This window comes from Thalassophryne amazonica, chromosome 8 (assembly GCF_902500255.1).
Source record: "Thalassophryne amazonica chromosome 8, fThaAma1.1, whole genome shotgun sequence".
Lineage (NCBI taxonomy): Eukaryota > Metazoa > Chordata > Actinopteri > Batrachoidiformes > Batrachoididae > Thalassophryne > Thalassophryne amazonica.
Genome location: NC_047110.1, coordinates 56,545,548 through 56,572,519, shown reverse-complemented (window position 1 = coordinate 56,572,519; position 26,972 = coordinate 56,545,548). Strand labels below are relative to the sequence as shown.

Here is a 26,972-nt window from a genome sequence, read left to right as displayed (position 1 = left end):
TAGGTCATTTTTCAGGTCTTGGTATTTCCAGATCTTTCCCCTTTCAGCTCGATTCAGGCCGTAATCATTGGGGACTGTCACATCAATGATTTTGGCTGTTTTCTCTTGCTTGTTCCAGATGACAATATCAGGTTTGATTGCACCTCCTTCAATGTGTCTTCCTGCTGGGATCTCTTTGTCGTAGATCGTTACTTTTCCGTTGGATGAGACTGGTGTTGGCTCGTGCTCCCAGACATGTTCTTTGTCCTGTGTGTGTGTGTGTGTGTGTGTGTGTGTGTGTGTGTGTGTGTGTGTGTGTGTGTGTGTGTGTGTGTGTGAAACCAGGCAGTATTGCTGCAGATTTACTGTCTGAAATAACAGGATGCAGAAATTGGCTTTCTGTGTCTTCTCAGTCTAAGATTTCTGTTTTTAAATGTTTATACAGCAGCTTATAGTTCACCAGTGCTAATGAACTTGTTTTCAATACACAACTACAATGCATTTGAAATGAAAAAGTCAAGATGTGTTTGTAGAAATGAGTTTGCTTTTAATCATAGGGGTTTCACAAAACTTTTGCATTAACTGTTGCGGAATTGCGCCAATTTGATGTACATAGTCCTTCCGTTTTCAGAGTCCTTAATTGGGCAAAGTAAATATAAGTATCATTTGGAATATAAATCATAACTTTTACAGGCAGTTTTCTTTAGACAGGTCATAGGATGGATACATGAAGATTAAAAAAAAAAAAAAAAAAAAAAAAAATCTAAAACGGCCATTGTTCTGTTTGCACTTTTCCTGTTCTGTGGAGTTCTGTATTTAAAGTGAACCACATCCCACCTGTCTTTAGGAAATGGAACTGGTTCTTGACAGGACTGCTGCCGATCTAGTGGGGAAAATATTTTTCTGTTGGTCCACTGTGATACTATGGGTAGGTAATGTGGCGCTTGGAGTGCCGTGCTAGCTTGATGATGGAGCATTTTTGGCGTGGTCTAACGGACATTTCTGGAAAGATTCAGAGGCATGTTTTGTTTTCTGTAACATCATATCTGGTGGGTCAGTACCTTGGAAGGGGTTATTGCAAAAGCAGGGTTTTACCAGGATGCTGCAATGTTAGAACTCCAACATTGATTGGGCCACCTCTCTTTGCCTCTCCTGAGGCCAGTGGTATTTATGGAAACCTCACCTTTCAGAACTGACTTTTCAGGATGCAACAATGGCTTACTGACTCGTGTCCACGTTTTACTTGCTTGTGATGTAGGAAATGGAGCCTTACTTACCTGTAACAAGCAAGTGTGCACGCATGTGCCTCTCTGGAGCCACTGTCCTATTCTGGGTGAGCACAGTGTCTTTGATACATTTGAATTAATTCAAGTTGCCATCATCTTCTGTTTTTCCATCTTCTTGTATCTTGTCCTTACCATTGTACAGGTACAGTTGTATGTAAAAGTTTGGGCACTCCTGATGATTTCCATGATTTTCCTTTAAAAATCATTGGTTGTTTGGATCAATTTCAAAGCAGTTTCAGTTAAATATATCATAAAGCAGACAAACAGTAATATTTGAGAAGTGAAATGAAGTTTACAGGATTTACAGAAAGTGTGCAATAATTCTTTAAACAAAATTGGGCAGGTGCAACAATTTGGGCACCCCAACAGAAAAAAATACATCAATATTTAATAGATCTTCCTTTTGCAGAAATAACAACCTCTAAACACTTCCTATAGCTTCCAATGACGGTCTGGATTCTGGTTGAAGGTTTTTTTGGACCATTCTTCTTTACAAAACATCTCCAGTTCAGTCAGGTTTGTTGGTTTCCGAGCATGGACAGCCCGCTTAAAATCACACCACAGATTTTCAATAATATTCAGGTCTGGGGACTGAGATGGCCATTCCAGAACGTTGTACTTGTTCCTCTGCATGAATGCCTTCGTAGATTTTGAGTAGTGTTTAGGGTTGTCTTGTTGAAAGATCCAGCCCCGGCGCAACTTTAACTTTGTCACTGATTCATGAACATTGTTCTCAAGAATCTGCTGATATTGACTGGAGTCCATGTGACCCTCAAGTTTAACAAGATTCCCAGTACCTGCACTGGCCACACAGCCCCACAGCATGATGGAACCACCTCCAAATTTTACTGCAGTTAGCAAGTGGTTTTCTTGGAATGCTGTGTTCTTTTTCTGCCTCGCATACCGCCCCTTGTTATGTCCAAATAACTCAATTTTAGTTTTATCAGTCCACAGCACCTTATTCCAAAATGAAGCTGGCTTCTCCAAATGTGCTTTTGCATACCTCAAGGGACTCTGTTTGTGGCATGTATGCAGAAAAGGCTTCCTCTGAAATACAGCATCTCCTTGTGCAAAGTGCGCTGTATAGTTGAATGATACAGAGACACTTTCTGCAGCAAGATCATGTTGTAGGTCTTTGGAGCAGGTCTGTGGGTTGACTATGACTGTTCTCACCATCCTTCGCTTCAGCTTATCTGAGATTTTTCTTGGCCTGCCACTTCGGGCCTTAACTAGTACTTTGCCTGCTGTCTTCCATTTCCTCACTATGTTCCTCACAGTGGAAACTGACAGCTGAAATCTCTGAGATAGCTTTTTCTATCCTTCCCCTAAACCATGATGTTGAACAGTCTTTGTTTTCAGGTCATTCGGGAGTTGTTTAGAGGCTCCCATGTTGCCACTTATTAGAAGAAATGCAAAGAGGGGAAACATTTGCAAATGGCCACCTTAAATACCCTTTCTCATGATTGGATTCACCGGTGTAAGTAGGTCAAGGGTCAGTGTGCTTACCAAACCAATTTTGTGTTCCAAAAATTAGTGCTAAATGTATTAAAATCAATAAAATGACAAGGGGCCCCAAATTTATGCACCTGCCCAATTTTGTTTAAATAATTATTGCACACCTTCTGTAAATACTAGAAACTTCATTTCACTTCTCAGATATCAGTGTGTTTGTCTGCTATATGATATATTTAAATATATTTAATTGAAATTTCTGATCCAGACAACCAATGATTTATAAAGGAAAATCATGAAAATTATCAGGGGTGCCCAAACTTTTGCAAACAACTGTATCACTGTCACTCACTTTCTGACCACAATAAATAATTTGCCAAATGTTATTGGATTTTGGCTCATGGGGCATGCATGCATCCTTCAAGCATGAGTTATTTTAACTTTTGCTGACTGTGTAAAATCACTGACCATAATTAATCCATGTCAATATGCGTGTTTTGCTGTGTGCAGCGTGTGGTGTTTGGACTCCATTCTTGTGATGTGATTTGTTGTCATATATCAGTCTCTCACATGTCACCATTGTTGTCTGTCCTTAAGATCTCATTGATCATTGCCTGCATCATTGGGGTGATTGCGTACCGTCTGGCGGTATATGCTGCTTTTGCCAGCATCATGAAGGACAGTCCCACCAACAACCTGCAGGTAGTGGGCTCCCTCATCACACCCCAGCTGGCAACCTCTGTCACCGCCTCGTGCATCAACTTTATCATCATTATGATCCTCAACCTCATGTATGAGAGAGTGGCTGTTTGGATCACTGACATGGGTGAGCAACATTGTGAGCAAGGATGCATCCCAGATTGTGCCTTTGTCAAGGATGAACTATTCAGAATTTGGAGTGTCCTGCTATTGATACTGGAGATTGCAAAAAATATAAATGCAACACTTTTGTTTTTCCTCCCATTTTTCATGAGCTGAACACAAAAATCTAACAGATCTTCTATATACACAAAAGACCTATTTTTCTCCAGTATTGTTCACAAATCTGTCTAAATCTGTGTTAGTGAGCACTTTTCCTTTGTCGAGATGATCCATCCCACCTCACAGGCGTGGCATATCAAGCTGCTGATTAGACACCATGATTATTGCACAGGTGTGCCTTAGGCTGGCTACAATAAAAGGCCACTCTGAGAGATGACCGTAACGCGTTACCGGCATTTCTGGTCACAATACATGTATTTGTATTGAACCGTACGGTACACACGAGACGATGTGGTGCACAGACGTGTACACAGTACGACTCTGCACACTATGATTATACACACCATTGTTTCCATAAGTCACCAACATTTCAGCTTGGTGCACTCCTTATGTCCACAGACTGCATCCCTCTGATCTCATGCACTGTGCAGGAAGGCTTGGTCATTGGCATCAGCCTGCTGTCTGTGAGGGCCAACAGGGGAAGGGAGCCATCCAGTTAAAGCAAGTGACCGTATTATTCCACCCAAAAACTTTTGAAGCACAAATGGAATTGGATAATTTACCTTTTTCTTCTGAAATATGAAATCAGGGGTGGTGGCCAAGTGGTTAAGTGCGCTTGTTTTCAATGCAGAAGGTTCCCATTTCAGACACCACCCCTGCCCATTCTGCATGAAATGTGGAATTGTGTCAAGAAGGGCATCCGGCATAAAACTTCTGCCAAATCAACATGCTGATGCACCTTGGAGCTGCTGATTAAAAACAAGGGAGAAGCCAAAGAGACTTTTTACTTCTGAAATATGAACCTAAAAGTTCATTTGAGTTTACAACACTGCTATCTTAAGTTTTATATGAAGTAGTGTAAAATTTCACAGATAAGATGACCACCAAATAGCCACACTACGTACAATGATTTCAAATTTGTACAGAGTGAGGTTTTGAGAGTTTTATACACTTGTGCAAAAGTCAAGCTTAAAATGGACAAATACTGAGGGCGGTCAGGCTCGACATGTCACGTGACATAAAAACAAACAAAAAACCAAAACACTTGATGTGCTGCAGAGACAGTTCATCCCAATTAAACAGTTCATGAATCAGATTAAATCTCTTGTCATTCATGTAAATGTAAACTTTTTTCATTAAAATGAAAAGTTTACATTTACACTTTGTCTCACAGTGCTAAAGCGTCTGATAGCAGCTCTCTGCTGGTCATAGATTAAAGATACTGTGTAAACATTTGTAAAATTTTCAAAAATTCATGGTAGGACATTTTTCTGATTTAAAAATATCACAACAGCACATATAAATAATTGGCTAGATACAAACCCTTAACCTTTAGCTAACTGACCCCACTCAGTCACTTGAAGATTAAGTGCCAGTATCATTCACTGTGAGCATTTTGTTTAATATGTTTAAGGACCAGTGGACCACTCTTGGGCCGACTATGCTGGAAATTATTAATCTTTCTTTAACTTCTGGATCTGGTGTATTGAAAAACTATCGGCCGATATCAAATTTATCATTTTGCTCTAAAATTCTGGAAAAAGTGGTGTCATGGCAGCTCGTGGACAATCTTACTGGGAATAATCTCTTTGAGCCACCTCAGTCTGCTTTTAGAAAATATCATTCCACAGAGAAAGCTCTCACAAAAGTGGTGAATGATCTTCTGCTTGCAATGGATTCAGACACCACTATGGTCCTGGTGCTGTTAGGTCTCAGTGCTGAATTTGATACCATGGCTCATCATATTCTATTTGATAGGCTGGAAATTTTAGGATTACTGGGGGTGCCCTTGCATGGTTGACGTCATACTTGACCAGTCGTTCTCACTGTGTTTTGTACAGTAACACTACCTCTAACCTTAGTGACATGAATTTTGGGGTTCCACAGGGGTCCATCTTAGGCCCCCTGCTTTTCTTCCTTTACATAGCAGCCCTTGGGCACATATTGGGCATTTTGGGATTACCTTTACTGCTATGCTGATGATACTCAGCTATACATGCTGATAACTGCTGGTAATCTCATTCACATAAAATCCTTAGAAGATTGCCTTGCATCAGTGAGAAGTTGGATGTCTAGAAACTTCCTACTTTTAAACTCTGATAAGACTGAAATGATGTTTCCTGGTCCAGTGAGACATCTGCATCAATTTGACCAGTTAACACTTAGCCTAGGCTCGTGTGTCATACATCACACTGACAAAGTGAGGAACCTTGGGGTAATTTTTGATCCTACATTGTCCTTTGACCTCCACATTAGAAATATTACGAGGACTGTTTTCTTCCACCTGCAAAATATAGCGAAGATTTGTCCCATCCTGTCTATGGCTGATGCTGAGACCCTGATCCATGCATTTATCTCTTCAAGATTGGACTGCAATGTTCCATTTTCTGATTTACCGCAGTCCAGCAGTACGGCTCTCCAAATGGTTCAAAATGCTGCAGCCAGACTTTTGACATGAAGCAGAATGTTCGACCACATTACACCTATTTTGGCATCCTTTCCCTGGCTTCCTGTCCCAGTGAGATCAGATTTTAACGTTCTGCTACTAGTCTATAAAATTGTTCATGGACTGGCACCTCCCTACCTAGCTGACCTAATTAAACCTTACGTACCGGCCCGGGCTTTGCGATCTCAGGGTGCAGGACTACTTTGTGTCCCTAGGGCGAATAAGAAGTCTGTGGGTCATAGAGCTTCCTATTATCGTCCCCCTGTTCTGTGGAATGATCTCCCTGCATCAACAAAACAGTCAGATTCTGTGGAGACTTTCAAGTCCAGACTTAAGATGCACTTATTTTCCCTTTCATATGGCTAGCATACTGGCAAGTATAGTTCTACACTTTTTACTCTTTTAATTCATTTTATTAGGAAACGGAGCGTGCCGCGGCCTCAACTTTACCTAAATTCTGGGTCTTTTAGTGAAGCTTAGGGCTAGTGACTGCGATCACCTTAGTATTTCCTGCTTTCTTGTTTAATACTGGCAAATTATACTATATTTCTTGTCTTTCTGATGCCTGATTCTGTTTTTTCTCTCTGTTTAAGGTACAGCTCCATCCAGAGAAGGGTGTGGGATTTGTGCTGGAGACCCACCTGTCCTGTGCACCAACAGCATTTCCTGTATATTCGTTTTGTGAATTGTTCTGTAATTTATGTCTGGCCCAAGCAGAGTGTCACCCCTTTGAGTCTGGTCTGCTTGAGGTTTCTTCCTCAGAGGGAGTTTTTCCTTACCACTGCTGCTCTGGGGGTTGGTAAGGTTAGACCTTACTTGTGTGAAGCGCCTTGAGGCAACTCTGTTGTGATTTGGCGCTATATAAATGAAAATAAATTGAAAAAAAAAAAAATTGAAATTATGTTTTGTCATTACTCATGTGTGACAGTATCTGATATAAATAGAAGTGTGGCCAAAATCAGGTGATTTCTGAAAAACCTTCATCTCTGCTTTATACATCTAAATGTAAGCACATTCACATCAGTCTTTTTCTGTTCATAAAGTGTTGAAATATGTTCCTCTTCTTGGATTATGTGGTGAAAAAATATTACAGATTACTTTGTCAATTTCACAGAAGTTCCCAAGACGCACCTGGAGTATGAGAACAAATTGACTGTGAAGATGTTCCTATTCCAGTTTGTGAACTACTACTCCTCCTGCTTCTATGTGGCTTTCTTCAAGGGCAAGTTTGTTGGCTATCCTGGAAGTTATGAGTACATGTTTGGCAAATGGAGCAAACTGAGGAATGAAGAGGTACCAAACATATTGTATACTGTGTGAATAATTCAACTTTGAGCTTGAATTTTGGTTTGTTTCTTTTACATTTCCCTTCTTTCCATGTCTGAATTCAGTGTGACCCCGGTGGCTGTCTGATTGAGTTAACCACCCAACTAGTCATAGTGATGACTGGTAAACAGGTGTGGGGCAACATCCAGGAGGCTCTGGTCCCGTGAGTACTCCAACTGAACCAGTACTGCACACATACATACAATGATACCCCTTTGCTTGGCAGGTGTGACACAAACCTCATGGATCCTCAATGCTGGCATTTTGTCTTTGACACTCATAAGATAATTTTCTGACTTCAGATAATTGTAATGCAGGAAGTGGCCTTGCTTTACCGGCTATGATAGTGACAACCAACAAGCTTACAGTCTTGGCTAAAATCACCTAAGATAACTAAGCTGATTATTATTTTTTTATTTAGCAATTATTTTTATGATTTATCATCAACATGTATTCACTAATCACAATTCTCAGACTTTGTCATATGAAGGACCATTAGGATTACATGTGTTGAAAGAAATTGTCCTTTGAACCTTTTTCAGCCACGACAAGGAATTAAAGTATTTTCAGATGATGTTTTCCAAACTCAGGAGCCTTTATGTGGAATATTTTTCTTCAGGATCGTGTGATGATGAATTCCACAAACAGGTAAGACTTTTTATTTACTCTGTGTGTGAATTTTCTCCGCATGATGGACTGCATCTTTCAGCCAATCAATGGACACCATTAATGCACATATTTCGACTAAGGAGTAAATTACATTAAAAGCCTTTAAAAATCCATAACTTAGCTGCATCATTGTTTAAGCCGCGGTGTTCAAAACGTATGAAAAAGTAATGGCTTATAGTCCAGAAATCATGGAGCATATGCGTGAAAATCCTCCATTGAGAGGTTGACGTCACGCTGTTGTAAAGGGGTATCAGGTGACAGAGTATTGGAGACGTTTTATGATTATATGTAAATGAGTAAATTAATACGGGATCGGGCCGATATTGGTATCGGGATCGGTGCATCCCTAACTGAAACAATAAAAAATAATATGCAGGAGTGCCAATTAATGTTGTCTATAACTAGAACCAAATAGCCATGTCACATGCCACATTTGAGTGCAATATTTGTTTTTGTGCAATATTCACAGTTTTGTATATACTTTTCTTTTTTATTTATATGCCGTCTCTTTTTTTGCTACTACATTGTTATATTTTTTCTTTTTAAATTTTCATTTTGGACATACCTCTTTCATTCTGTTAAATTTTATGTTTATTTTTATTTTTCTGCGCATGTTTTATATTTGTACTGAAAGCCTTGCACCTTACCTTTGGTTGTACTGGTTACAATGACAAAGTAACTATATCTCTGTATCTCTAGAATGCAACATAATAAACAGCGCACAAGACTGCGATCATTAATGATGTTATCAGATGGAATGATTAAAAAAAAAAATGAAAATAAAAAAACCAAATGGTTAGCCATGTCTGACAAGAAAATAGAACATTGTCTCTGATCAGGTGATCAGATTGTATGTAAGATATCATCCATGCATCAATTTCCTCAACCTGATCACAGGGGGACTGCAGCTTATCCCAACGGTCACTGGTTTTGTTTTTGTTTTCTGACTCTCTTCAGGTAGCCAAATGCCTCTTAGTTAGCGATGTGCATGAATGGATAAATGAGATTCCCCCTGTCCCTACCCACTATCTAGCCAAACCACAACCAAGGGAACGGGCTTGGCAAAATCAGGAGGGAAAGAACACCCTGTTTGCTTTTGCTCCTGGCATCAAGTGCCCTGAGAATTTCTCTTATGCCAGCTGAACGCTCTTTGTCACCTCTTGTCTTTCAGGTGGCTGATGAACTGGTGGGGCAGCAGGAAGGCCCGGAGTCATCCCGAGAGTCTGTACAGCCGCTGGGAGCAGGACCATGACTTGCAGGGCTTTGGACAACTTGGCCTGTTCTACGAGTACCTGGAGATGGGTAAACACTCACATTGTCAACCCAGACTGTCTTTAAATCCACCTGTGCAGACAGACAGAGACATGTAGAGGGGTGGGATATGAGATTTGTTCATGTTTCATTTTTATTTATGAAAGATTTTTGAGGGATGAAACAAAGAGGTGTGTCAAAAGCAAAATACAACCTTTTTTCTTGCATTCAGGTTCACTCAGTAATGCATGAAACTTTTGTTTTTTTGTCTTACATCTCTGGTACTTTGGTCAAAGTGGAACTTTTGTTTGTTCTACAAAGTTAAAATGAAAATGCAGAAAATGTTCTTGATTACAAATAATTTACCATTTCACATGAATAACTCAATAAAACCTAAGCTAAGGTTACATCAGGACAGTATTGAGCAGACAAGATCAGACTGAGATGCTGTTTCTACTGAGGTCCTGGTGCTGGTTGTATCACAGTGTCTCTTCTGTGTCATAGTGATCCAGTTTGGTTTCATCACATTGTTTGTCGCCTCATTCCCCCTTGCACCCTTGCTGGCCCTCATCAACAACATTATTGAGATTCGAGTGGATGCCTGGAAGCTCACCACACAATTCAGACGGCCGGTCGCAGCAAAAGCCCATAGCATTGGAGCCTGGCAGGAAATCCTCAACGGGATTGCCATCCTCTCTGTGGTCACAAATGTAAGTGCTGGTTGTTCTGACTCCTTAGTTCATTCCAAACGGTGCTTTTGTAGAATGACAATGAATGTCTATAAATCAACACTTACAGGACTGCTCACTGATTTACAGCTTTCTGAGAGCTGTACTCACCTATGACTATTACACTGTATTATTTAAAATAAATAAAAATGTTGAAAAAGAAATATGCAAAGAAAAAATAGCATCTACTTTAGAGCACTAAATGAACTCTAAATCATGTTTTTCTTGAACTTTAATATTGCATAGAGTAGTTATTAACTTGTTCTTGCATTTTAGAATTATTGCTGATAATATGAAAGTCCCCCACTTTAAACATTTAAAAAAATAATTTGTCTATTCCTGTCAAATTTTTAAATGATGTTGCCTGAGGCTGGTAGAATTGTGCAATGTTCCATGGTGTTTATGGGGTGTAGGCAGTATGGCTCTGATCCCATACTAGTGCATAACCGTGGGGGTAGACTGTTGTGATGTCATTCTGTTATGTGTTATTTATGGCGTGTTTATCTATTAGTCTAATGTGCTTTTATTATACTGAGAAGGTATATGCATGCAGCACGAGTCCAAGACAAATTTCCCTATAGGTCAATGAAGTATTAGTGCAGCAGATAAGAGAATATTTAGAGCGGAATCCTGCAAATGGTGATAAAAGCATCAAATTAGACAGAAATACTCCTCAGACGATCCTCTTTTGAAAAAAACGATTGGCCACTTGAATTTTCAGTTGGCGTTCAGGTAGAGGACAATTGAAGAATTACACAGGAGTCAAAATTAAAAGATGCTCCAATCATATTGAAACCTATGCCACATTACTTGCCTGATCATAAAGATTCCAAAAAGGTATGGTTTGGATGGTCTGTAACTGAATTCTATGGAGTTATGGGATAAAAACAGCAAGAATGGTAACAAAGGTCAGTGTCGGTTTGTACAGGGGTCAAAAGTTAAAGCTGCTCCAATTTTGATAAAAAGTGATGCAGATTACTAGTTGAGTTAACATGGTTTTAAAAAGGAATAGTTTGGACCATGTATCATCCTTACTTATCACATTACGGGGTAACATATGTCACATGTCATAGAATCCATTAGACGTAGACCTTGTTTCTCCTTTACTTTGGAGACCAAGCATTGAACACTGTCAACACTATTCCATTTATTAATCCTATTAGCTCAACCAATAATTTGTATCACTTTTTACCAAAATTGGGGCAACTTTAACTTTTGACCCCTGTACAAAATGAAACTGACCTTTGTCACCATTCTCGCTGTTTTATCCCGTAACTCCATAGAATTCAGTCACAGATAGTCCAAACTATACCTTTTTGGAATCTTTATGATCAGGCAAATAATGTGGAATATTTTTCAATATGACTGGAGCATCTTTTAGTTTTGACCTCTGTGTAATTCTTCAATTGACCCCTACCTGACCACCGATTGAAAAGTCAAGTGGCCAATTGGTTTTTTCAAAAGAGGAGTGTCTAAGGAGTAATTCTGTCAAATTTGATGCTTTTATCACCATTTGTATGATTTTTTTCAGTTATCTGCTGCACTATATATGATATCCTATTCTTAAGTCATCTGGCCATAAGGTTAGGGATGACCTAATGCCATCATGAGGCATCAATTGTCTGCCTGGCGTCATCTGTAATCTACGTTTTCAAAAAAAAAAAAAACAACACAACACTTCTCTGTCAATTCCTGATGGATTTTTGTTTATTTAGTTTTATAGATCTAAGGATGGTGGACAGACTGCCAGATTTGCCAGATTTTAATTATTTAGGAACTTATAAGATTATTAGTCTAATTAGGTCTAGGCCTGTCGCGATAATTGCTATATCATCTTGTTCAATATATAAACATGAACATAATCATTTAGTTGGCCTTGATATATCTTCCTTTACATGTGCCTTTGTTTCCAGAAGTCATCAACATTTCAGTGAGTTGCACAGCTTCTGTCCCTCTGTCTCCTGCTTTCTGCAGAAGGCGGGTCAGCCTTGTGTGGGAGAGGCACTCATGCAACAGCGAGACAGCCAATTGAAGCAATGCTACAGCATTATTCCACTCCACAAACTTTGAAACAATAAATGAATTGGTTAACTTAACCTTTTTGTTCTGAAATATAAACCTAAAAGCCAAAGTGTACTGATCCACATTTGTGCTGGATCACTGTCCCCTTATGAGATCAGACTGCTGCATGCAAGTTTAAGCATATACATAATATGACCAACTATAGAAAAAGTTGGCCGTTTATATTAAACGGTATAAGATTTCTTGGATATGATGGCTGCCGAATTGTGACTCTGTCTATGATGGTTTCAAATGTGTACAGAGTGAGTCTTTATGAGAGTCTGTCATTTACTCAAAATCAAACAAACTTAAAATTGGCAAAATATTGAAGGCAGTCTGGCATGACATGTCACTCAGCATTAAAAAAAAAAAAAAAACAAACAACAAAAAAAAGTCATTCATCCGAGGCAAATGGCAACATGTAATCCAATTCATAAATGTTTAATGAAAAATAAATTTTACATTTTCACTTTGTCTCACAATGCTCCAGTAGCTGACAGAACTCACCTCTGTGCTGTTCACTTCATTAAAGCTACAGTATGCAGGTTTTGAACATGGGAGCAAATTCTGTGCCCATCCAATATTAATGTTTTTCACCTTTTAAACATTATTTCTGAACTCTGCAAAACATTGAATGTAACACAGAACAAAATATAAACTTTGTATCATATTTAACTTGAATTGGCTCAAGTTGTGGCTCTTGCAGTAGATAAAAAACACGATAAATATTTATTAATTTTATTCCACTTTTCATACATCCATAGTCTAACCCACTCCTTCCTAAAAAACAAAAAACAAAAAACCTACCTCAAAACCAGAACTTAAAATATGCCATTATGCTATGATAGCCAAAATTAAAAAAAAAGTCAATGTCCCAATATATATGATGCAAATTGTACAGTATATTAGCATTTATATTTTATGTTTCCTTTATACTGTTATTGTCTTTTATTTTTTTCTTAGGCATTCATTGTGGCCTTCACCTCTGACATGATTCCTCGGCTTGTGTACATGTACGCTTACCAGCCAGAGGGGGAGCTCAATATGAAGGGCTACATAAACAACAGTCTGTCGGTGTTCAACGTCTCTGAGATCCCACTGCCCAACAGGCCAGAAGAAGGAGAAAACCCCAGCTGGTTCAACAGCTCCATCACTACATGCAGGTGTGTTTTGTGGCAAGATTTTGTGTGCCATATTTGCAAGATGCAAACAATATGACAGTGCAGTGTTAAGTCAGTAGCGCATAAATATTTAATACGAGGTTTTGGACACATCTGCTATTTTCATTCACACATAGGCAGTGGGAAAAACAAGCTGGCTATACTGGAATATTATCCAAAGGGGAAGGTAAATAATCAGCATCATCTCAGCCAGTCACATTACGTGTCTGATGCTGTTTTTTAAAATTGCTGTTGTATCTTTGTTGAAACATGAAGTAAATGACTGATTAGTTGACTTCTCCAGGAAACAATATCGTCTTGACAGTACAGAGTGACAGATATGAATTCACAGCAGTTTGTAACTGAAGGCAGGTGAAGACTTTTATACTTTGTTGAAGCCTCAATTATTGCCAAGTTTTGTAGAATTATTACTGTGTTATTGTGTATCAAAATGGCCAGAATGGTCACAAAAACCACTTATTCTTATAAATCATACATTTATATTAATTCATACTGTTTCTGGGGCTTTACAGTTGTATCACATCATTTCACATCATCATTTGAAAATGTATTTTAAGAATAGCTAAATCATGAAATCCACTTTAGCCAGAAAAATCTGAGAGAAGTCTTTGGATTAAATAAAACATGCGTTGTTTCAGTATTATTCTTTAATTGCTGCAGATTTCCAACAAGTGTTTATTGTGCAGTTTAACAGTCACTTCTTGAGTAAAAAGCAGGAAGGGGTCGTGATTTGGAGACCTCTGTTTTATACATAGTACCTAATTTCCACTAAAACTAAACTAATTTTGCACTTTAAATTCACTCCACATTGGTAGATCTCCTTCAGCACTGCATTGTGGATTCTGCAGGTAGTGCAACACCAACAAACAAATAAAACAAACCTAAAAGAAAAACAAATCTCCAAAGGTGACTTGTTTCTCATCATGTTCTTATGCAGGTTGTTATGTCTCTGTGGAAAATGTTGACTTATTTTTTTGAAAGAGAACATAATTAGGAGTAGATTTACCCTATGTCCCACCACAATGTACATATGCTGGGCCTGATTTATTAAGATCCCATAGAACAACTTCTTAATCATGTGGGCAGTTAGCACCAAGGTTTCAAATGTGCCAAATTACAGATGCAGTCACAGCCTCTGAATTTGGTTTTAGCTTTGATAAGTCATGTTGCGTGTGCAAAGCTCACTGATTTGCATGTTCAACACCCACAATTTTGCGCACTTGGGTGGACACACACCAAACTGCATATTCATGAAGGCAAATGTTTTAAGTGGACAATATGCGCTATGAGTAGATCACATGCACATGAATTTGCGAGTGCTTTGGAGTTTGTACACGTTGTATACATTGTAAATCAGGCACTATGGATCAAGTTTGCATCTGTCTGTCTGTGTTTGGATGTTAACATAATTTATTTGTGTGAATAAAACGTAATAACTACAGTAACTCAATTACGATATATGGCAGACACTTGATACTTACACATAGGTACTGCATGAGGAGTGCATGAGCTGATTACATAGTGCATATATTTGGATATGAATGAACATCAAGTGGGGTTTTTATGTTATTTTTTTTTGAACAGCCAGTACTTGAGAATACTTTATAATAGAACATGCATACATTATGGTATTACAAATACAGTGATGTATGATATGATGATATACAATAAATAAGCAATTCAGGAAGCAGATTTGCAAAGACTACATTTTTATGTAAATTCTAGGCTGCCTAAACTTTGCAGGACATTAGTCAGTTCAAGTGTCTTTTTTTGTTTGTTTTTTTTAGAATATTGCATGGCTTTCTTGAGGTGTATGAATTTCAATGTGTATTTGAATAGGTTAAGAATAAAACAGACAAGTTTTTAAAAATAAGTTAAATATATATTCAGGTAACAAACAGCATTCAGCAACAAACAGTATGTATAAAAATTCAAACTCTATGTCAGATGTCTTATCTGACATAGAGTTTGAATTTTTATACATATACATGCATGTATATATTGTGGTTCTTATTTTTTAATTGTGAGCTCATCTGATAAGGACATAATATAATATATTCCATATAGGATGACATCTGACAGCCTATTTACCCCTGTGATATGTTTCTGCTTTATAGATATCGTGATTATCGCTATCCTCCTGGCCATGAGAAGCAGTACTTCCATACTATGCAGTTCTGGCACATCTTGGCTGCCAAACTGGCTTTTGTCATTATCATGGAGGTAAGATCAGGCCTCAGCACCACCAAAACACATTGACAAACTGATTTGAGCGTCAAACTGTTTTCCTTTTTTACTTTCACGTTTGATACTGTGCTTCTTCCCCTGTGTGCTGCTATACAATGGTGCTGGAACCTCAATTTCCCCGAGGGAGTCTTCCCAAGGGCTCAATAAAGTTCTATCTAATCTAATTCTTAAATTGCACTATGGATGAAAAATTGTTGTTTCCCCATGTCTGTGTACTGGGCCAAGATCATCCCTTGCCTGCTTGTCTTTGTTGATAGAACATGTTGCGTTTCTCTAAGTTCACGATTAAACAGCTGATCATGGCCCAGTCTAGCCAAAGGCCATGTTTGTATTATGCAGGGGTCCTTAACACGACTCTTTGAGTGTGTAAAGCCAGAAGGCTCTGTGAGTATGTTTGCACCCGTTTTCAGCTTCAACCACAATTAAATCTCTCTGCATCGTATATCTGAATCCTGAGTGCTCCTTGCTCGCCTGTCTCATTTTGTGCTGATATCATCACAGAAATTCCACAACATGCACCATCTCGTATTGGGTTTGTAATGACTTTTTGTTTTTTGTCTCTCTATAGCATGTTGTATTCATGGTCAAGTTCTTTGTGGCCTGGATGATTCCTGATGTTCCATCTGATGTGAGGGCTAGAATAAAGAGGGAGCGCTACCTGGTCCAGGAGTACCTTCATAACTACGAAGTGGAGAAACTGAAAATCCAGCTTAGCCAAAACAGCCAAAATGACTGTACCTGCACACCCATGATCTATCCTTCCTTACCCACCCACGAAGTGCTGTCAGAGTGTCTCTAGCCCAGTGAGCCACCAGTGATTCTGATGGAGGGGAGGACAGGTTGATGCAGGTTGCCCAGCTTGTGCATTATGATACTGATCACCACTTTGCTGTCACGTCTGTGTTGTTTGTGCTTCACACACATTGCTGGTTTTACCTGAGAGCTGCACGTTTTGTCAGTATACAGTAATTACTGACAGTCTGCTGACTGTAGAAGTGGACATGTGAAAAAGTCTTCAAGCATGCTGAAAGTATTTCCACTTGCCTCACTCTTTTGTCTCATTTCAGGACTGACACAATTCTGTTTTGTTGGGGGGCAATCGGAAACGTGCTGAAACCACTGTGCATAACCAAAGACTGTATGCCTTAACCGACCAGCTGGCATGTTTGTGGTTTGAGAATATTATTTGAAAACAAAGTGCCGATTTATCAAAAACAAAGAGTGCCCAAATCACATTTCAGTTTACCTCGGTCTCATTCAAATCCTTTTATATCTGCAAATACACTCTGATGGAGATAGCTTTAAAATATCGTTTAAGCATTTCTTTTTCCTGTTTAATCATGTTGCACAACATGCTGTAAGCATACATTAATATCACATTACATCTACTTAAATATGTGTGATCAATAATTGCAGTCACAGACTATAGCAGCTTGAGTTCATTCTACTGTAAATGGGTTCTTTTAGTGACAGAGATAACCTCATCACTCTTCATCCTGTAGCCTTTTACTAACTGACCAAATGAATCTTGTATAGAACTTCCACTATGGTCATCTTTGTTATATTATTTTAGAACTTACTGACTCCACTTTTTTCATTGTGGCACACTCTATCCCACGACATCCGCACCTCAGCTTCAACGCTGAACAAAACGGTAATGTTGAGATGAAAAGAATGCAAGGTTTTGGACATTGTTGAGCAGGAACTATCAGCTTTAAACACGTCTCTGTGACTCTGCTCACTTGCTCTCAGCATTGTGCTGTAGTGGTTTTGTCACAGCACAGTGACAAAACAAGCGGTGTGTGACATACAAGGACTATGCAACAGATCAGGACACATGAAACTGTTGGAGATTTGTTGAAAAATGCCAACTTTGCGTTTTGGGATCAGGACATCCCTATCAAAAAGAATGCCGGAAGTATGGTAGTGTGAGTCCATGGAACAAAAATGTGTGTTTGACCTTGATGTTCAAAAATGGCAAAATATCCATTTTTGTGCCATAACTCAGACCATAATGAATCTATAGTGGTGAAAATGTACAACCATATGTCCTGTGAAACTTTGATATAAGCACCCGCCTCATTTGAGGTCAAGATAAAAAAAAAAAAAAAAAAAAATTGTGAAAACCATCCATCCACTACAATATTTTAATTCCCGTTGGAAAGGTTTGCTTTTGGTCTCACTGAAATTCTAGTTATATGAAGGATTGCAGTGTCCTGCACATCATGTTGAACTCTCTCTGTCATACATATTGTTTGTGTGCACACCCAATTTGTTATTATTTGTCAGCTGTGAGAATAATGTGTAAGGTGCAAAATAACTTGACCAAATCTTAGCTGTTTTTCTTCACATTGCTGCAATGTTTTGAATAAATTTGGACATTTTGTCTCTGTCAAAATGTCATGTGAAGTATATTCTATGAAAGAACAGCTGGTAGAACATTGTTAATGCCGCTGTGTTTACTGTGCATAAGTGGAGGTTTCATCGAGCGGTGACAAATTGTTGAGCCGTAACGCTCTCGCCCCTCCAGCCCCAGTAACAGCTGGTACATGTTGACACTGAATCTTGGTTCTGGACGTGAGAAGTGAAAATGTGGCAGAGTGAAGAGATCCCTTTTTAATGTGTGCTTGTTTACCAACCTGTCACAGCTAATGAAAGGCTGCCCCCACCTACACAATGATGTTTGCTTCCAAAAGCACATCAGGCTGTTCTTGATGCTTCTGCTGCATGTGTGTCGAGAAGGAAACTCTGCACAAATTACTTAATGAAACATCACTACTAAGACATTTACATGTCGGGCTAATTGTTGTCACCACACCATTTGTGTGTGTGTGTATAATCAGCGTTTTGCAGCAGAAATAAGCACTAAATCCTAATTTTATTAAATTAAGGGAAACAAAAGCTGTATTGTAGCTGTTAAACACAAACTGTATATGAGAAAGTTCCCTTTCTATGTTTTGATGTATATATTGTACTTGATCGCCAGAGTAAAGTCATGAACATTTCATATTATATGTATTAGCTGACCTAAAGAGAAATGAGATTTAGCTGTTGAAGTATGTTCATTCTTTATTAAATATGATAGGCTGACATATATTCAAGCTGTAAATGTTTGAGATGTGTAAAGTAACAAAAGGCTTTTTGATGTCCTGTACTCAGCATAAATCAGTACCTTTGATGCCTTAATATTTTGTGTTTTCTGTTGTTTTTCTTTGTATGTCTTGAAAATCATATTTTTTCTATTTTTGTTTTGTTTTTAGTAGTAAAATTTTTGTTTTATACCATTATAAATGAAAAACTGAACTTGTTTACTGTATGCTTGAAGTTGCAATTTCACATTTTCATCACAAGTATTTTTAAATGCTTCATTATATCCAATTTCTTCCAAAAAAAAGATTTAAAGTATTCATTTTAATTGTTGGGTATATTTGGAGTGGTCATAAAAATTATAAACGTTGAAATTATTTTTGATCTCTTTGCTGAGGAGACAAAAGTCACTATTCATGTAACACATGGCTCGAGAGAGCACTGATAACTTTGTTTACTCACGTTGATTCCAAAATATGTTGGCACAGTTTCACTTAGCAGTGCTGTGCTGCTGCGACAGACATGGGCAACACTCAGGTTCAGGTAAAGCTTTAAAACATTTTATCTAACAGCATAAAGTAGATTTTCATTGAGTTATTTGAACAGAGAAAGTCATTTTTAATCAGTGTATGCAAGGAGGAATTATTACAAGTAGTTTTAAAAGGATATGTGGGTAAATATTTATTTTACCATATTTATACTTAGGTTTGTGGAACAGCCAAAACTAGTTGTTAGCAACATATTGTAGAATGATTAATCTAATTTGCAGACACATAGTGGCTCATTTTTGTAACCACAAAAGATTTTAAGTGTTAAGATTTTAGGGACATTCTATGGGGAATATTTTCATCACTTCAAGCAGTTTCAACGTAAATGGCAAGTTTAATTTTTACTGTGCATCTGGAAAGTATTCACAGTGCTTCATTTTTTCCACATTTTGTTATGTTAGTCTTATTCCAAGATGGAGTAAATTCATTATTCCCTCAAAATTCTACTCACAACACCCCATAATGACATTATTTTTTTTTTTTTCTGCAAGTTTATTAAAAATAAACCAAAAAAAAAAAAAATCACATGTATATACATATTCACACCCTTTGCTCGGTACTTTGTTGGTTTGTTGGTACTTCTGGCAACAATTACAGCCTCATGTCTTTGTGAATATGATGCCACAAGCTTGGTGCACCTATCTTTGGGCGGTTTTGTCCATTCCTCTTTGTAGCACCTCTCAAGTGCCATCTGGTTGGATGTTGGCCATTGGTGCATAGCCATTTTCGGATCTCACCAGATGTTCAGTTGGATTTAGGTCTGAGCTCTGGCTGGACCACTCAAGGAGATTCACAGAGTTGTCCTGAAGTCACTCCTTTAATATCTTGGTTGTGTGCTTAGGGTCATTGTCCTGCTGAAAGATGAACAGTCACCCCAGTCTGAGGTCAAGCGCGCTCTGGAGCAGGTTTTCATCCAAGGTGTCTCTGTACATTGCTGCATTCATTGTTCCCTCAATCTTGACTAGTCTCCCAGTTACTGCCACTGAAAAACATCACCACAGCATGATGCTGCCACCACCATGCATCACTGTAGGGATGGTGCCTGGTTTCCTCCAAACATGACACCTGGCATTCACACCAAAAAGTTCAATCTTTGTCTCATCAGACCAGAGAATTTTGTTTCTCGTGGTCTGAGAGTCCTTCAGGTGCCTCTTGGGAAACTCCAGGTGGGATGCACATGGCCTTTTACTAAGAAGTGGCTTCCGTCTGGCCACTCTATCATACAGGCTTGATTGGTGGACTGCTGTAGAGATAGTTGTCCTTCTGGAAGGTTCTCTCTCCACAGAGGAATGCTGGAGCTCTGACACAGTGACCATCGGATTATTGGTCATCTCCCTGACTAAGGCCTTTCTACCCCGATTGCTCAGTTCAGACAGGCCGCCAGCTCTAGGAAGAGTCCTGGGAGATCTGAAGTTCTTCCATTTACAGATGATGGAGACCACTGTGCTCACTGGGTCCAGCAGGAATGTTTCTGTACCCTTCTTCAGATTTGTGCCTCGGGACAAACCTGTCTGAGGTCTACAGACAATTCCTTTGACTTCATGTTTGGTTTGTGCTCTGACATGCACTGTTAACTGTGGGACCTTGTATGTAGACGTGTGTGCCTTTCCAAATCATTGCCAATCAACTGATTTTACCTCATGAAGACTCCAATTAAGCTGTAGAAACATCTCAAGGATGATCACTGGAAACAGGAGACACTTTAGCTCAATTTTGAGCTCCATGGCAAAGACTGTGAATACTTATGTACATGTGATTTCTCAGTTTATTTTTAACAAATCTGCAAAAATCTAAAAAAAAAAAAAAAAAAAAACTTTTTCCACATTGTCATTATAGGGCATTGTGTGCTGAATTTAGAGGGGGAAAATGAATTTCATCCATTTTGGGCTTAACGCTGTTTAAAAAATGGAAAAAGTGCACCATTTCCTGGATGCACTGTATTTTTTTCAACCTTTGTCACATTAAAACACTTTACAAGCAAGCCTCAAAGTACTCCAATTATCACATGAAATAATTATTTTCCATACACTGGTGAAAAGGAAATACATGATTAGGAATGCAGTACCTCAAGTAGACGTTAATTGGTACACCAAGCTATTTCTTCAGACATCGTAACTGTAATGAATGGACCAATACAAAGTAAGCATCTAATATTCTTTTGCTGCCATTTTGAGTGTACAATTAGGGAATAACCCTGTGTCTGATTTGTGGACGTTCACGCTGGTTATACATTTGCAAATTGAGCTTTATGCGTCACCGGTAAAAAGGAGTTTTACCGCGACATGTTAGCTGAGCTGTAAAACGTCTATTTGCGACCGTATAACAGGATGAACATCCGCAAATCATCAGACACAAGGGGGTTATTCCAATTCATATTATATGGTATGGGCTTTTGCCAACTTCTGATTGGCCCATTCACCACTTTCTGAGCTGTACCACATGCCGAGTTGACCACTGGTGGAGCCGAGTAGACCGCACGTGCGAAATGAGTACACCTCGCGTGCAGTGTAGCGCTAGCTAATCGAGCGACGCCTTCTATTGATAACGACCAGATAACGTGATACAACGCCTACTTTGGCTGTCAGTTTGTTGACAAGATGGCAGTAAACAGGTTTGCGTCTGTTTGCGACGCTGACTTAAAACGAATTTTACACGAAAAAGATGCGAAGAACACCCGCAGAAATACACAGTCAACAGCCAAGCTGTTTCACTGAAAAGGGACGTGTGCCCAACTTTGAAACTTATGACAGACGGATGCTTGACGGAGTACTCGGTCGATTTTACGCGGAAGATAGACAGGCGAATGGCGAACTTTATTAGATAACAAGCCTGATGACTCTTCATCACGGACTTACCAGGCATCTCCAGTCAATCAATGGGATGTCAGTTGGTGCAGTATGACAGTAATAATAAAGAGTTGAAACTTGAGATTGATTTTTCAGTTTTAGTATGTTTGACAAACTCCCAATTTTCTTGTTTACCATATGATAAAACAGTTATAGACTTGATTTCGGTGTACCCATGATTATGTGGACCTGCTCAGGATGGGGTTCACCGAGGCACAGATTTCAGCGTTGTTGCTGATAATGTTTTCATTTAGTCCGACTAAAGGGCCTTTCATGTTGTAGAACAAAAAGTGAGCTTTAAATGAAATTTCATGCAGTCATTCCAGCCCAGTCTTGAGCAGGGGTGGTGGCCAAGTGGTTAATGCACTTGGTTTCAATTCAGAAGGTTTCGGGTTCAAATCCCACCCCTGCCACATTTCTCCATGTAATGTGGAGTTGCGTCAGGAAGGGCATCCAGCGTAAAACTTGGATTTGCTGTGGCGACCCTGAGTGCAAACAAGGGAGCAGCCGAAGGGACTTACTATTCCAGCCCAGCCTCACGTTTTTTTTTTTTTTTTGTGCTCCCGGCAGGAAATGAGTCAAATTTTCATGACGGGGCTTTTTTTAACTCGATATTACTAATCGTACTCCAACCCCCACTCTAACCATAACCTAATCCTACTCCTTCCCCCCACCCTAACCATAACCACCCCCCACCCCCACCCCCCGCTTCACTTTTAATTTCGTGCAGCCATCATGGAATGAATGAGAATGAATTTGTGCTGCCGTGACGAAAATGAGGCACTTTTCGTCACAATATCACGAACCAATAGATTAATGTATATTTTCATGCTGCTGAATCACGACTTGCCGTGAGACTGGGTTGGCCATTCAGTATATATAGAGATATGTCTGGACCACTGGTATACTGGTGCTGATCTCCTATACACTCCCCTTTTTAAAACGCTCATTTACCTTATACCCATTGAAAAAGTGTGCATCAATTACAACAGAAGTGCTGCATATGAGGAGGTTTACCCAGAGTCAATGTGGGCAATCTGCCTTCTTTTTAGGAAAATCCTCTCTTCCACTCCACTATGAAGTGGATCTTTTTGTTCCCCGATTAAAGTCTTTAGCACAATACTTCCTCCTAAACGAGTACCGAAATGACACAAAGCAAGGGGAGGAAGCTTAAGGTGAGATTTATGGAACAGAAGTCCCACTACTTCTCCTGCTTCTTAACCTGAGAGTTCTAAAATAACAATTAAAGAATCTGAATTATCACACACAGCAACAAGTTAAGACGTGAAGAAAATATACTGGGCTCCATATTACACCTTGTGCAAAACAGTGCGCAGAGCACTGCATCATTGCTAATTTCCACTTGATGCATTTGTCACTTTTATGCCCAGCGCATGTCAAGATACAGCTTGCACTTGTGTGGTCATACTACTTAAAAATGAGGTGTCATCAGATATCATTCATCAGAAGGAAGTGTTTCGATATTAGACCAAGAAAAATTATGTCTAAAGTGTAGCACTGTATAAGGAATACAAAATTCAGATACGCCTTTCAGAGGAGCATTCACACACGTACGTCCCACTTGCCTGCACATATCAGTTGCCTGTATTGATGTTTTTGTATGATACCATATTATAGCCACTTTAAGGGCCACATGATGGAAACTGAATGAGAAAGCATGAAGGCAAGAAAGAAGAGATGTTGATGGAATGAGGAAGTACAAGAAACGATAAAAAGCCGGAGCTTGGAGGAAAAGAATCACAAAAGTTTTTAAGATGAAGAAAACAGATAGAGCAAAGGTTAAGGAAATGGTGCATAGCAAGCTTTACAAGGAAGTTAAAAGGGCTTGTGCTGATTGGCCAGTCAGGGGGACAAAGCTTGATAGAATGGCCACGTACTGACCATTTAATTATACAGTAACAGTGCACATGTGACAGCGTGACTTTGTGTCTTGAAGGGGTAGCTGTAACTGTATACCCACCGACCATTACACCAGCGGTGGGCAGCAGAGTGCTATGAAGAGCCAAGATGGTTGTCTTTACTAGCAATCACCTCAGCAGGTGATTTCACAAACAATGGGGACTTTAATAGTACAGCAGATAACTGTAAGAATCATTCAAATCCGGTTACAAGCACCAAAATCTGACTGTGTATACCTTTTGGTACATATTGTAGAAAAATAACTTTAGCCATTTGAATTTTCAATAGGGAGCCAAGTAGGGGTCAACTGAAGAATTGCACAGGGTCAAAATTAAAAAAATGCTCCAATCATATTGAACGTGATACCACATTATGTATCTGATGACAATGATTCCAAAAAGGTATAGTTTGGACTATCTATAACTGAATGTTCTGGAGTTATGAGGTAAAAACAGCAAGAATGGTGACAAAGGTCAGTTTCAGTTTGTACAGGGGTCAAAAGTTAAAGTTGCTCCAGTTTTGGTAAAATGTGGTGCAAATTATTAGTTGAACTAATAGGATTAACAAATGGAATAGTTCTGACTGTGTTGAATGTTTGGTCTCCAAAGTAAAGGTCAAACAATGTCGGCGTCCATTGGATTCTATGACGTGACATATGTTACCCCATAACATGATAACTAAGCATGACACATGGTACAAACTGTTCCTTTTTAAAATCCTACTAACTCAACTAATAATTTGCATCATGTTTTACCATAATTGGCCCAACTTTAACTTTTGACCCCTGTACAAACTGAAAGTGACCTTTGTCACTATGTTTTTACCCCATAACTCCAGAACATTCAGTCACAGATAGTCCAAACTATACCTTTTTGGAATCTTTGTGATCAGACACATAATGTGGTATACCTTTCAATATGGTTGGAACATTTTTTGACCCCTACTTGGCCCCCTATTGAAAATTCAATTGGATAACATTATTTTTCTAAAATATGTGCCAAAAGGTATACACAGACAAATTTTAGTGCTTGTAACTGGATTTGAAAGATTCCTTTGCAGGCATTCTGTTATCTGCTGCGCTATAAGTTGAGTAGAGGATCTCATCAATAAAACCACCTGCTGAGGACTGTCTTGGCCTTTCATGGCAAACTGTTACCACCCTTCAACAACACCACTGGTCTGTGTCCATTACTAACTCCATGCTAAAAACTCTCCTGTCTAGCCTCCTGAGGAAGCTTTCTGTCATCTGGACACCAATGAGGTTTTCCCACTGATTCAACTCTACGTGATGCCATCCTTCTTTCTGGTGGTGCTCATCCTCGGCCTGCCCCTCAACCTGATCTCCCTCTGGGTTTTCTTTCACCGCCTGCGACGTTGGACGCGCAGCACAGTCCTCCTCTTTAACCTGACCCTTGCTGACACCTCCTGGCTTCTGGCCCTACCTTTCCTCATTCAGTACCATCTGGACCAGCTATACTGGAGGTTTGGGCATCCGCTGTGCATGGCTGTGAGGATGCTTTACCACAGCTACTTCTACCTAAGCATCTTCTTTGTCACCTGCATCAGTGTGGATCGATACCTTGCCATTGTGCATCCACTGCGCTCTGCAGTGGTGGTGGGCCGGAGACAGACCTGCATGCTGTGTTTGACTGTCTGGGCATCTACTCTGGTTCTCAGCATACCCGTCGCATATATGAGTCTGATACAGACCTGCACCACCAGCAACCGCACCATATGCGCATTGTACATTCTACTGACGGAGACAGGAGAGAGCCTTCCCTACTCCCTCATTTTCTCTGTGATTGGTTTCCTCTTCCCACTCCTCGCCATCTGCTATTTTGGCGTGCGTAGTGTCATGCAGCTGCATCACAAGCAGCACCGGCTCAGGCGGGTGCTGAGCTCAGCGCTGGTCCTCTTTGCCCTGTTTTACCTACCATACCACATGAGCCGAAATGCTGCAATTGTGATGCGAGCAGTCTACCCTGACTCCCCGGAATCATGGAGGCCTGCTGATCTGGTGTTTGCCCTGGAGATGTCCTTCTGCAGCCTCAGCACGTGTGTCAACCCACTTTTCAGCTGCTTTGTGGGTCCACAGTTCAGGAGGGAGTTTCACTCTGCTTTAGCACTGCTGTTTCCACAGCGTGCAGGCATACAGATAGTCTCCATGTTATCTAAGGGGTCAAGGGTGACTCTCAGGAAAAGGGAGGGAGTGTCCACTGTCAGTCCAGAGTGCACGCTGCCCAGAGATTTGAGCTGAAATTTAAATTAAAGATGTTGCAGAAACAACTGTGATGCTCTCAATTAACTGTTTACGACACATAAATAAATACAGCATAGTTATGGTCTGCTTTATCTCATGTTAGTCGTTTGAATTAGCTTAACTTTCTTGCTCAACACCACCACCGTGTGTTGAGCAAGAAAGTTGCATGTATTGATGAATTGAATTTGTTTAGTACAATTCGATGTACATATCAAAGTATGTACGTTAAAAATAGATGGATAACACAATAAACACTTATTTCTATTGTGATTCATACCTAAAACATGTGATTTCCACACACGTGCACGTGAATTTACTTTATTTCCTCACGTAAGAAATGTTACAATCTCCAATAAGAACAAAAGAGGAGCCATATGAAAAACTAAAGAACATTCAGACAGCATTAAATTTCACCAAACCACTGTGAAGGAGTACTTCAAAATAAGAAAAAGATTTTTTTTTTCCAGAATTTTTTTTTTTTTTTGTGTGTGATGGAGTAGATGGTATTTCCTGCATTGTGGCACATTTTATCAGGATTCACAGGTTTATCTTAAAAAGTAAAGCAACTGATTCAATAACTAATTCAGAGCCAGCTTCAATAACCACTCGTCATTGTGTTAAACTTGGATCTCAGCACGAATAGGATTCACAAACGATAATTAACCCTTTAAAGATAAGCAAGGTGCATTATTATTGCAAGTTGT

General features: G+C 39.3%; 2 protein-coding genes across 4 annotated transcripts in view; both read left to right on the top strand.

The window, feature by feature from the left end:
• The window catches only part of LOC117515655 (anoctamin-5-like), a 72,781-nt gene extending 55,917 nt beyond the window's left edge, over positions 1-16,864 (top strand). For all 3 annotated transcript variants that reach the window (XM_034176316.1, XM_034176315.1, XM_034176317.1), the window contains 9 exons: positions 1,238-1,312; positions 3,315-3,543; positions 7,259-7,437; positions 7,536-7,633; positions 9,311-9,441; positions 9,895-10,100; positions 13,143-13,342; positions 15,478-15,583; positions 16,176-16,864. In XM_034176316.1, coding sequence (XP_034032207.1) covers positions 1,238-1,312; positions 3,315-3,543; positions 7,259-7,437; positions 7,536-7,633; positions 9,311-9,441; positions 9,895-10,100; positions 13,143-13,342; positions 15,478-15,583; positions 16,176-16,406 — 1,455 coding nt within the window. In that variant the 3' untranslated portion in view covers positions 16,407-16,864. The remainder of the gene's footprint in view (positions 1-1,237; positions 1,313-3,314; positions 3,544-7,258; positions 7,438-7,535; positions 7,634-9,310; positions 9,442-9,894; positions 10,101-13,142; positions 13,343-15,477; positions 15,584-16,175) is intronic.
• Positions 16,865-25,296: 8,432 nt separating this feature from the next.
• Positions 25,297-26,332, top strand: LOC117515098 (P2Y purinoceptor 4-like). Its single transcript, XM_034175606.1, has one exon. The coding sequence runs from the start codon at positions 25,297-25,299 to the stop codon at positions 26,263-26,265; it is 969 nt and encodes a 322-aa protein (XP_034031497.1). The 3' UTR covers positions 26,266-26,332.
• Positions 26,333-26,972: the final 640 nt, after the last annotated feature.

What these genes read in the sequence shown, in the direction of transcription:
- LOC117515098 (XM_034175606.1), top strand. Translation starts at nt 25,297, where the DNA reads ATGCCATCCTTCTTTCTGGTGGTGCTCATCCTCGGCCTGCCCCTCAAC.